This window comes from Indicator indicator, chromosome 20 (genome assembly GCF_027791375.1).
Source record: "Indicator indicator isolate 239-I01 chromosome 20, UM_Iind_1.1, whole genome shotgun sequence".
NCBI lineage: Eukaryota > Metazoa > Chordata > Aves > Piciformes > Indicatoridae > Indicator > Indicator indicator.
This window is the reverse complement of record NC_072029.1, coordinates 16653365-16666640: the sequence shown is the minus strand read 5'-3', so window position 1 is coordinate 16666640 and position 13276 is coordinate 16653365. Positions and strand designations below refer to the sequence as shown.

General features: G+C 39.9%; 1 protein-coding gene across 2 annotated transcripts in view; it reads right to left on the bottom strand.

The window, feature by feature from the left end:
* Positions 1-13276, bottom strand: part of RHEB (Ras homolog, mTORC1 binding) — a 38438-nt gene that overhangs the window by 3816 nt on the left and 21346 nt on the right. The window contains exons 3-7 of one of the 2 annotated variants that reach the window (XM_054390073.1): positions 12749-12816; positions 8300-8382; positions 4172-4228; positions 4024-4071; positions 3402-3483 (exon numbers count right to left, since the gene is read on the bottom strand). In XM_054390073.1, coding sequence (XP_054246048.1) covers positions 3402-3483; positions 4024-4071; positions 4172-4228; positions 8300-8382; positions 12749-12816 — 338 coding nt within the window. The remainder of the gene's footprint in view (positions 1-3401; positions 3484-4023; positions 4072-4171; positions 4229-8299; positions 8383-12748; positions 12817-13276) is intronic. The other variant, XM_054390074.1, reaches the window with a different exon arrangement.

Below are 13276 nucleotides of genomic sequence, written 5' to 3'. Positions count from 1 at the left end.
AATAGTCAGGTAAAGGAAGAGAGGTTTTCCTCCCTTTCTTTTGCCAGCACAAACACTCTCCCGGGTAAAAATTTGAGACCCCTGGAGAGAGGCTAAGATTCCAAACCACCCTGAAGCTTTTACTGAGCACTGCATCCTCTAAGCCTGAAGACAAAGTTGCTCTTGAAAAAGCAGCAATGCCCAAACAATTGGTTTATAACAGGGTTCTGCTGTGGTAAGAAGTAGATTTTTTTGCTGTTTCCTTACCCCTTCTAAAACAGTTTATCTAATTTCTGTGTAACTGAATGAACACAATTTGGCTGCTCATTACTCCCTAAATTCTTCCGGTAAAAGCTGGCTCCCAGCTCCAGCTGAGTTTATGACCGATTTGGAATCTGGTTGTATTTCCAACAGTAACCGCTTTATTGTACTTGGGATTAAGATGAAGGACTATACTATGCCTTAGGTGAAATGAAATAGGGAATTCCACACAAAAGGCTCCAAGCTCCTGAAGTTAGCAAAAGCAGTTCAACATACCTGGTAATAATTAAGCAGTTTTAAGACAATAATAGCCCAGCAGTGATCTAAGAGAAGTCTTTTCCATTAAGTCTCAGAATTGCCTTCTCAAAGCCCAGGGATTTCCCTTGCTGATATGAAGGCTTCTCTGAAAGTTGGACCAAGTCACCCTTGTCTGGAAGAGCTAATACATTGCCTCAAATATATTTGACCTTGAGAACTCTTGCCAGCCACCACAACTTTGACCTTTGCCTCTCTCCCTAAAGTCATGCCATGAGTGGAACATGTGCTATCTTTTGATGACTACTGGCAGAATAGGTCTAGTCTGCTCAAGATAATCTATAGAACTATCTCAGTTGCTCAGTATGGTAGCACTATGCTCCTAAGACTCTCACAGATGCTCCAAAAAGGGTCATTTTTTGGGGGGGGCAATGCAGGAACAGAAAAGTCAATGCTCTCCCATCCCCTTCCTCTACAGGGAAAGGAGTCTGCTGTCAGCACCTGTTAGAGGGACTATCTTCTCTGGTCTCAGCAGTTCCTTGCAAACACAGCTGTTATAAAGGATAGAGCACATAGCTGATAGAGTTTGGTGTAGCCTCTGACACAAGGACACCCACTGCTCTCACTGCTGCGAAGAACACCACATACTAAACCAGCTTCAGACTAGCATGCTAGAAATTGTTATACTTGTGTTCCACATCCGCCAAATACAGATGGCGAGGTTTTAAAGAGAAAGGATTAGGAGAGTTCTCCCCAGTTTGGAAGGTGTGAGCTCTCTGCTGAAGTTCTTATGGTCTAAATTCCCAGTGTGGTCTAGGCTCATCCCTTTAAGCACTGAATTAGCTTTCTGTAAAGCAAACATAATCTGAAGCAGTTTTGGAAGGCATTTAGACTTGACAGGCAAGGTACTTTTGCTGTACAAAGCCAGTACAGGTGAGGAGTTGATGAGCTGCCAAGCAGAAACTGCCAACAGACTCTTTTTCCAGTAATGTTGACCTACATAAAGTGAACACTCAGTACTAACAGAATGACAACACACCTTGTTACCAAGTTCAAAATAAACTCTTCCCCCTCCCTAAACCAGAGATCATTTCAGAGGAAGAGATCTTGTCTTGATAGAGGTCTATGTATCAGCTGTTTTGATCCTGTCAGTTATGATTTAGAGTAAAAAAAACCCATGAGTTCTGACGTTGTTCTGGTCTAACTCACAGAACACATATTACAATACAGTTCCCCCTACTGCTTCACAGCTGTGGACTCCACACTTTGCACTCAGAGCTTACCTCTTCAGAAGTAAGCAACCATTCATGAGGAGACTAAGGCAGCTACCTCAGATCTAGGCTCCCTCATACTTTTTCCCGTACATCCAAAGCCTCCAATGGAAGCATGCCAGAGACCCTGAAAGATGGTCACATGCTATGGGCACCCATCTCAGAATTGACATATGATCTCCTAAACTTTTGAAGCTAAACAGATTTGCCAAGTGTGTTATATAAGAGAGGCATGGCAGAGGAATTGTGGTCAGGCACCTGTTTCTAACAGCCTGCACCTAAACCCAGAAGAACAGACTTTACAGTGACCCATGACCACTATACTTAAGTATCCTGCTGAAAAGACAGGTAAGGCCACTTCTAACAGCAAGAATGAACAGGACTTCCTATCTTTTGTGGGATTTGTACAGGACTGTACAGAATTTGGAGTACCTGATATACAATTACTCCCATTTCACTGAAGGCTGCGAAGTTTGCTATCTAAATTTCAGCAGGCAGCATAACTTAAAACAGTCTGATATTAAGGAACAGACACAAATGACAGCCTGTTGACACAAAGGTCAAAACAGACACATTCATGGCAGTCAATGGGACTTTGTTAGTGCAGCAATGTAACATGCAAAACATGCCAAGCATCATATAAAGCTTGTGGCTTGCATAAATATACCAAACTTCTTTTTCTTGAACCAAGAACAATACAAACTTCAGAGAAGTTACTAGCAAGACATTCTGCTAAATATGAATTGCTGTGTTCTTACACATTGTGAACCCATGCCTAAAAAAAAAAAAAAACCAAAGAGTGCAAGCCACAGCTCTGCTTAATCGAGAGGTATTAAGTCACTTAAGGGAGGGAGGAGGGGTGGGGTGGAAATCCAACAGATGCTTTTAATTGGTTTATTCTTTACTCTATCAATTGAGTTTGCATTTGAAGCTATCCAGCTGTACAGAGAAGTTGAGAAATGTCATGCTTTCATCATACCAAATTTTGACCAGGTTAACGCAAGTCTTAGCCAGAAACAGAAGTACTGATAAACGAACTTCAAGTGTTCAATGTCTGGAGAAAAAATATCCAGGTTATTCCTCCAGGGAAATTCCAATTTTACTCAAGTAACTGTAGAACTGCTGGCTGCAGATTTTGGATAAAAGCTGCTCTTTCTGCTTTAGGGACTGGGGAGAGGGAAATAAAGGCTGCTTAAACAAGTCCTGTCCTAGCTAGAGGATTGCCCTTTTGATTGTTCCACATTAAAGAGACCAAGCCTTGCCCAGCACCTTAAAATGCACAGTTCATCCTGTTTCACCAGCTCACTCCTCTGCAATCACCATGACTTCCTAGCTAAGGCAAAGGTAGCAGATCACAGACCCTGTTCCACCCACCACATGAACTTGAGTTTTAGTTTGTCAGTGTTCTGCTATATTCAGTGAAGGTTAACTTTCAATTCTTCACTTCCTTCCATTTACAGTTGCACATAAAAATTTGTACACATCAACCTGAATGCAGACAGCCATTTTGTTTCCAGCCATCTACACAGAGTATCTGTAAAGCATATGCAAATAGTTTAGCTTCCTTTATTAAGTGAAACTATGAGTCATTCTGTTACATTGCTGTTCAGATAAAGTGGATCTTAAATCTGTTACCTGATTTTCTTTAGCAGAAGATTCCAAGAAAGCTGCATTCCAGGATTCTGCTAAAGCTTTCCCTTCTTCATAGCTGATCACCCTGACCAAAGGGGAAAAAAACCAAAAAAGTATGTTTCTTTACAACTTGAAAAAGAATTGGAATTTGATACATCAGGAAAAACCTCAACAGTACTGAAGCACATAAATGCATATAATAGGAATGTTATGTGAAGTCTGATCCAGAGCATTTGTTTTTTTGGCTGCTGTCAAATACACTACTGGGCCAGGTAAAACTGCTATGTGACCCAGCAGAGAAGTTCTTCCAAGTATTGCTTTACTTCCATGACATGTAATATCAGCTGGTATTTTAGAGCTCTGGAAAACACACTTCTGTTACTTGTTTTAAAAAAAAAACCCAAAGTGTTAAACGACCATCCCTGGAATCTTACAGCAAAAGTCAACATTACAACACAAGTTCACGGCTTCTAGTTCACACTCTGGACAGAATCCCTTTGCCAGTACCTCATTTTAACCTACAGTTTGATTTTTGTTAGGGAAAGCCAAGAACAAAACTAGCGCCTTGTAGCCACAGGAATGCAGGCTGCCACCTCGCATTCCACACAGCCTGGAGGTCACATACCGTTCCATATGCAGGTCTTTTTTATTTCCAACCAGCATAATGGGTATTCTGTGAAAGAAAGTTCAGAACTTCAGAACAGTTACAGTATACTGAACAAAGTACTAGTAACATGCCTGCAATGAAATGAGATGAAAGTGTCACTACTTACTGGACTTTTCCCACCATATCCAATAACTTGCCATGGATAACTTTTATCACTTCAAAACTGCAAAATAAAGGGATGAAGTCACACATGCACTCCAATGTTTATCCTTAATACCCAATACACAAGCAGTTAAATGCATATGTAGGTTGCCGTGTTTAAAACTTACTCTACATATAGTGGCAAACGACAAAGATGCTAAAAGTCTCTCATTTGTGTACAACAGACAAAAATGGCCCTGGAAACAGCAAAGATCAGCCCAGCCTCCCTAGTCATGATGTCTGCAGGAGTAAGTGATGCATCTAACAGAATCACTGAAAGCCCCTCCCACCTCTCATCTACCTCATATATGCAGTAAGAAATCTACTGAAATCCTGGATGAGTATGTCAAATACAGCAGTTTCCAAGAAAAAAGTATCATTTACTTAAGCACATTTCTATGGAAAGTGAGAAAACTGATCAGCACGATGGTATTTAAACAGTGGTTACTCAAACCCTTGTTGCCTGTTCACCTACCATGTACGTGAAGTTTGGAGACAGGAGGCAAGAAGCAGTAATGCAAAATACCAAGAAGCCGAAACCCTCACTAACAAAATCCACTGCACTTGACATTTAGTACTTTTGAGAACAAGCTATAAAACAGGGTTGAGGAGCAGATGTTGTGCCCCTCTAATTACATTATGGAAAAAATGCTGGTACATGAAGTGCACAGCTCAGATTTGTTTTAAGAGAGAAGCACAACAGGCTCACAGAGGCGACTCACAATTAGACAACAAAAGTGACCGAAATTTTTCCAACCTCCAAGGTTGTTCACTACAGGCAGTGTCCTGACTTGCACTGCATTTCAATTAGAATTGAAACCCTTAGAAACAGAGCAACACTCAAATGCACTTCCAACTCAGGGCTCTCAAAGAACTGGTGCCTAAAACCACTATTCAATCTACATGAATCATTAAAATTTCTCAGTTCTGAAACAATAAATGCTATCAAATTTCAGATGGGTTTTCTATCAAGTAGGTCAGTATCCCTGAGTTCAGCAAAAATTTTTTTGAGACTGAGCAGAACACAGTACTTCTCTGTGTTCAGCTAACAGTTTTGGTACATCCTGTCAAGAAAATGAGTTCTTTACAAACAGAAGTGTGGCTTAGTCTTGCACGATTTACATTAGTTACTCAAGTATGATACTACAGATTTTATATAAATGTGGAATCAATAAAAGAACTTTAGGGTTACAAAGAGCTTATGATGAAAAGATATAGGTAAAGTCCTGGTCTTGACAGCTTGTCTTGGACTTTCAATCTTACAAGTATTTCAAAAGTAAAAGCTAAATGGAGTTTGGTTGTGACAATGCTAAGAGGCACTGTTACATAGAGAACTAAGTGACTCTGAAAATGGAAAGGAGAATAAAAACACCACCAAGAAAAAAAAAAATCTGCTGCAGACCACAGAACTGTTGCTCAGTCTGAAGCAACAGGAAAGATCTAGTGTACTAGACACAGGATAACGGAATCACTGACAGTACAATTACTGTTCCCTTTCCACTATTAGGTATTTCCAGCACAGCCAGAAAATGCCATGCCACAGCATCAGTCCTCACCTGAGGTTCCAGAGCACAATGCTGCAACATGTTCTGTTCAACCTGGGCTCTACATTTACCAAGTCTCTCTACCTATCTGCTTGCCTAGGATAGCTCACAAGCTCTGTTTTCAGTAAAAAATATTACAAATAAATAACCGATCTCTTAACAGAATAAGGTGGAAACCAAAAGTGCTACTTAAACACAATTCTGACACAGAAACAAGTTACTAGCAACAGCTGGGAATGAAATTGGCTTGATCAGATCAATTTAATGTTCTAGAAAGCTTTTCAAATTTTAAGTCCAGAAAGATCAGGGACACACTTTAAGACAGATACTGATCAATTCAAAAAGATCATCACTGCATCAAGTCACAGAACAGTGTGACATTTTGAAAGAGGTCCTTTCTAGTTCTGTCATGCAAATAGGGTTACAAACAGCTCAATATGTGAAATGCCACCAACAAATATATTACTAGCTGTCAGATAAGTACATCACACAAAACCATGGAACCTAGCATGATACTAAACTGGAATTTAATTAAGCAGAACTAGAGCAAAAGCCTTCCAGTAACCTTGCTGCTGAGAGCCTGGGAATGAATATAAGAAATGTAGGGCATTAGCTTTTACTCAAGTCTCATTTAAACTTCCCACTGGAGGTTAGCAGCGATGATGATAATTTCACAAGGACATTTCTATTAAGTTTGCTGTCAAAGCTCTCACCCTTGCTGGATCAATACTCAGATCAACACATACACTTTGACAGACATCAAGAGAGACAGTGACTGTAATTCAATTGTCTTGGCAAGTCACCTAAGCTACCCAAGTGTTGTGGAAGATCTTTCCTACTGCCTAAGCACTGCCTTGATAAAGAACAAAGAATTGAACAACACAGGATCATTGATATGGAATAAATATTATCAAGGCTAAAATACTGATGAAAGGATTATCTACCTACAGTCTTAGACTGTCTTGTTCTGTTAGTATTTTCACTGCAATTTATTTTATCCTTTAAATGATTGAATACTACTACAGAGAACAGATTTTCATTTTTTCATCTGTGCTGCTAAGCTCAAAACACAATGAAGCTGCAACTGAAACAGCTGTGAAAGCCTCCAAGCAATCTATACACATTTTAGTCAAAGACATTTTTGCCCTCACAGTACCACTTATCAATGAATATTTTTCTATTCTTTTCAGGGGTGGATGACTGTCTATTGAAGGCTGAGAATACTAACTCTTATTTCATATATGTTACTGAACTTCTGATTTAAAATAAGGCAAAACACAAACCCCAAAGAAGAAAGCCTAACACCTGCTGTGTTTCCTCCAGATGTGCTTGCCCTTTAGTACTTCAGAGCTAAAGATGAAAACAAAGAATGAAGAACTGTGAAAAACTGTTCAACATTAAGGACCTTGCAAGCAACGGATAGCCAGGCCCTATCCCTTCTTTGAGAAACATGTAAAAGACAACAGGTAATTTTTTTACCTGGATTTTATAATGCTCTGCTAAAGAGTATTTGAGATGATCAGTTTTGTCTGATTCAGAGGAAAAGACACAGAATGCTTCTGCACTTGTAAAAAGCTGATCAGCTTCCTTGTAAGTAGAAGGGACGCATCAACTTCTCATCCTACTTGATGAGAGTGAAAGCTATAAGGTCTTAATCCAAAATCTTAAAAAAACAGAATTATTTGGCTGTCATAACTGTGCTAGATTATACGGTCCTGCTCTGGCAGGTGGGTTGGACTCGAAGATCACCAGAGGTCCCTTCCAACCCCTAACATCCTGTGATCCTATGAAAGATGCCATACCATGTTGGAGAATTAAGATGTATTCAAGAACTACCAGCATTTAAACAAAGCAAGATGACCAGAGGAAAGAACAATACAACAGAAGATGACAAAGCCTTACAAAGACTGAGTGTTGCAAGTAATTGACTCCAGCAATGATGGACTCTGTCCTCAATGGACAGCTAACAGCAACGACAAAATACATACCCTGGGAAAATTCTCAAGTGAGATTATTTGCTGCAGCATATCAAGAGTGAGTCTACAGGCCAAAAGTCATATATTGCTATTTAAATGAAAATTTCTGATGGTTAACCACAACAATCCAAGACAGTAAGTCAAAGAACTCTCAGTGCTGTAACAAGCTACAATGCTGAGAGACCAACCTAGCAACTAATTGGGTACATGACATAAATGTATAGTGCCCTTTAGGCTCATATTTAAGCCTACCTTTTTATCTGATGCTAGAGAATAATGAACTCGTATTCCTGAAATTGGTCTTTGTACTTTTATGCACACCTCAAAATAATGTAGTTCAGCACTGACTCATTTCCTACATGGTACCTTGCATATCAGCCTGCAAAATGTCCTCAACATTTGGATCTCAGAGGCAATTTCTGAAAACAAACATTAATTTCCCATTATGCTTCTACAGGAAAGTGGTATTAAATGAATTAAAACCAAATGAAGAAAACACAGCAAATGCAGTAGCTGAACCCAAAAGATATCTGGTTAATATCTGGACCAGAAGAACACAACAGATTTTATTACCTTTTTATTGACGTGACTGAATAAACAAGAATGTAGCCATTGATGTCTATGGAGTACGTCTGAGGAAATATGGAGTATTCATCCTGCAGAAGGAATGTTGAGTTTAAAGTTACTTACTGCCACAGTTCAGAACTGGATACTAGCAGATCACCATCAGCTAAGTCAGTTTTATTTGGAAGACATGAGGTACAGGGCCATTTTGTGAAAGTTGCACTTTCAGAATTAAGCTTTTTGATTATAATGTCAGGTGTGAAATCTTTACCAAAGAGAAAGCTGTGTCAGTCTGTAGACTCTAAAATTTAATCACAGGTTTTTTGGTTTATTCCCTCTAAGACTATGGATCAGCTAAACCTATTCCAAATCCTCTTATCCTGCTTAATTATCAGTTTATTCGTACAAAATATCCACTCCTTCCTATCACTAATTAGCAATTACACCTATTAGCTTGCTGGTGATACATTTCAAATTCCTAATTTCAATAGCTGACGACAGGATCTAGCAGTCCATAATTTCAAATGACACCAACCCCATCTAATTAACCTAAGGGATCTTTTAGGAAGTGAATAACTGTGGCTTTCTAACTAACGTTGATCAACTATAGACGTTCAAGGAGTACAGCTACATTATATGACAAGTGTTCCTTGGAAAGAACAAAACCAAAAAACTCAAACCAAAACATCCCCACCCACCCAACAACAACACAAAATCAAACAAAAATCACTGGATTTATTACTCCTGTAGAAAAGGAACTGACCAAATAAGTAAATGAAAACAATTTGTCATATTGCAGGCAATGCAACATAAATATTATGAATCCCATATTAAAAAAAAAAAAATCTAAATTGTTCAAATAGAGATTCCCAGGAAACATTTCCATTTTGACAAGAGCTATACTTCTCAATGTACACATTCTCAAATTTTAAAATCTACTCTTAACATGTCAATTTTAGCTTAAGATCACATCACCTCCTGTACATTGTGATGATTGAACAGATGGAGCAGTGCAATCACACAGTTTAAATCTAGACCACCTAAAGGAATGAAACTTCCTTAACTGGCAAATGAGGAAAAACCGTTTATAAATCAACTTCACAGATTTAGCCAAAAAAGTCTGAAAGACTAACACATGATAAAAGATGCCCTTATTTGCTTTTGTTGCTACACACTGAGGGCAGTGATGCCAAGCCACCACTTCAGTTGACCATGTAATCCTAAAGTCAACACAGAAGGATCTGAGCCAGGCCACATGTAAAACAGATGAAAGTGCAACTGCAGTTGTTTGACTTTACCCAGCATTTCTCAGGATTGCTCTAGCTGGAATTTGATGTTAGGTAAGATTTTCTTTTGCACTTCTCTTCTGTGATCCCACACCAAGACTCCTGTTTAACTGAACTATGCAAATCCAAATAGACAGCCATGAAAGGTATCACAGTATCACAGTGTATCAGAGGTTGGAAGGGACCTCAAGAGATCATCAGGTCCAACCCCCCTGCCAGAGCAGGATCACTTAGAGTAGTCTGCACAGGAATGCATCCAGGTGGGTTTGGAAACTCTCCAGAGAAGGAGACTCCACAATCCCCCTGGGGAACCTGTTTCAGTGCTCTCTCACCCTCACTGTAAAGAAGTTTCTCCTCATCTTGAGGTGAAATCTTCTATGTTCAAGTTTGAACCCATTGTTCCTTGTCTTATCACTGTGAACCACCCAAAACAGACTGGGCCCCTCCACTTGACACCCCCCCCCCAAATATTTATAGACATTGATCAGATCCCCTCTCAGTCTTCTCCAGACTAAACAGCCCCAGGGATCTCAGTCTCTTCACAGAGGAGATGCTCAAGTCCCCAAATCCTCCTTGTGGCTCTCCGCTGGATTCTCTCCAGCAGGTCTCTGTCTCTCTTGAACTGGGGAGCCCAAAACTGGACACAGTATTCCAGGTGTGGTCTCACCAGGGCAGAGTAGAGAGGCAGAAGAACTTCCCTAGTCCTGCTGGACACCTTTCTTGATACATCCCAGGATCCCATTGGCTCTCTTGGCCACAAGAGCACATTGTTGTTCCATGCAGAACTTGCTGTCCACCAGCACCCCAAGGTCTTTCTCTGTGGAGCTGCTTTCCAGCAGGGCAGCCTCTGACCTGTCCTGCTGCCTGTTGTTATTCCTCCCCAGATGTAAGACCCTGCACTTGTCCTTACTACACTTCATGAGGTTTGCCTGCACCCAGCTCTCCAGGCTGTCCAGGTCATGTTGGATGGCAGCACAGCCTGACAGGTGTCAGCCAAACCCCCAATTTGCATCATCAGAACTTGCTGAGGGTCCTCTCAATCCCCTCAGCCAGGTCATTGATAAAGATATGGAACAAAACTGGACCCAGTACCGATCCCTGGGGGACACCACTTGCTGCAGGCCTCCAAGTTGACTCTGTGCCATTGATGACAACCCTCTGAACTCTGTTGTGGAGCCAGTTTTCAATCCACCTCACTGACCAACCATCTATGCCACATCTCCTGAGCTTTTCTATGAGGATGTTATGGGAGACTGTATCAAAAGCTTTACTGAAGTCAAGATATATGACATCCACTGCTCTTCCCTCATCTACTCACTTGGTCATAACTTCATAGAAGGCTACCAGATTAGTTAGACAAGATTTCCTCTTGGTAAATCCATGTTGGCTACTCCTGATAATCTTCTTGTCTTCCATGTGGTAATGAGGCATAGGACAGAAAACAAGAGTACCAAGAAAAGAAAGTGCCATAACCTCAACTGCTTCTAATTCATTCTTACTTTTTTTTTTGCTTCTCTAGAGAAAGAAGAAAAGCTGCTATGCTTCCTGGAACTTGTGGGTCAAATTAAGAACTTTGCCATAAAGTGATAAAACAACATAGCTACAGCTTTTCAAGTCATAGCCAAGTTTTCAAGATGCAACAAACCCACAATATAATTCTTGCTATGAGCACTCTCTATGGATTATTAAGGAAGACAAACTTGAGAAAGAATTCTGTCTAAGCCACACTTTCTATAACCACCTAACCCTGTGAGCCAGAAGGCAAAGTTCAGATCATTCACAGAAAAAGAAGTTATGTTGCTTTTACAATACTCCGTAACATTAAACCAACCCTGAAAATAAACCTCAGCAACAGAGCTATGTTACTACTGAAACTGTATAGCCTTCTCAGAAAACTGTTTCTTCCTCAAAGAGAAATTTTACTTTTATCACTACCCTCCAATAGGAGATGCAAGGAAAGCAGACTTACATTGGCACAAAGTGAAACCTATGGAGCTCACTACTCCACTGTTCACATTTCTCAGCCTGCCCATCTCTCGACCTTCCTCTCCTCTACAGAATACTCTCCATGAAACAACCCTGCCCCAGAACGTGTGGCCAGCATTTTGTTTCTAATCACTTCAGACATCTCTGACAAATTTTAAGTAGATACAGTGTTTTTGACATCACATAAACACAGCATGGTTATTCTTCACTCACACAGCTCTCTTGTAAGAAAGCAGTCAAACATACCTAAAAGGTTACAACCCTTCTTCTAAAGAGTCTCCCAACTATGAGCGAATGTCCTGCAGCTTTCAACTCTTAAGTACTGGCAATGTATTCTACAACATTAACATTGTTTAACACTATTCACAGTTTGGAAAAAAGAAAATCTTAAAAAAAAATGCATATTGTATCAGAAATCACTGAAGAACATGTAAGCATAAAAACCATGAAACAAAAACACAAGGCTTTAACAGTTGCTGTTCTGTTTCTTCACACCAACAGCATTCCATGCAACACTACATAATGAACACCTGTACTTCATGAAGCTACTGAAGATACTACAGGACACGAGCTCACTGTCTCCTCCTGCTCTCCCTGTCATTCCATGATGGCTCAGAAGCACACATGAACCACCCAATCAAAATGTAAACAAACTGCAGTAGTTTATTGGTAGCCCATCAATTCCTACCTGTATGGACACTGTCTACTCCCCCACGACTGTTCATGGATTAAAGTCACAGTGCAGTACCTGGAGCACACACAGAGAAGTCATGGAAAACTTCTCCATGGTTTATTGAAGTGACATTTTCCCTCTAAAGCAAGACTGCTAGTTTAGTCCATAAATATCAAGCAAGCTGCTTATGGACTTCCGGTAACATCAGAGTTAAGGCAGTTCCTTCTTTGCCTTTTTAGGTGTATGTTCAATAGACAAGGTAAAAACCAAGCAACAAAAAACCCACCAAAAAGTATCTGAACAAATAAACAAAAAACCCAACTAACAAAAAGCCTTTAAACAAACACTATGGAAACAATGCACTAGTGACTAAACAACAAGACAGAATCACTGAATTACTTAAAGTTACCTTCATCTCTGAATGCACACTTGTTACCAATTTAGCTCTGCAGGAGTATGAACATATGCTAGCTTAACTCTGAAGAAAGATTCAAAGAAAGAAAGGTAACTTACTTGGCCAGCAGTATCCACCAACTGAAGATGATATTCTTGGCCATTTACTGTGATCAGTTTTGTAAAAGCTAAAACAAACAAGAAGTACATGAACATGTCAGAAAATACTACACAAGGACAGGATCAGAAATTACTCATGTATGCCATTGCCAGCCAAGGCACTAAGAGACAGAACTTCAGTGTTAATGCTTTGAAGTAGCAGTAAAAGGCTAGCTAAGGTGGCTGTACCTTTTATTTCAGGTAACAGAACTCAGACATTTACTTTAAATTTCAAATTCCAGGAGATTCTCACATTGGATGCAGCAGTTTCTCCTTTACTTGCTTAAAGGAGAGAAACTTCCAGGCAACTGTATTTGTGGTAACACAGAACACTTTTACACAATTAGTATAAACACTGTGTTTGAACACGCTAGGTATTTCCCCCCCAACTTCCAAGCAGTTCAGCAAGATCAATTTCCCAAATGTAAATTCCATGAGGCAAATCACCTGGATTACAAATAAATAAATCTTCAGATGCTAAAACACACA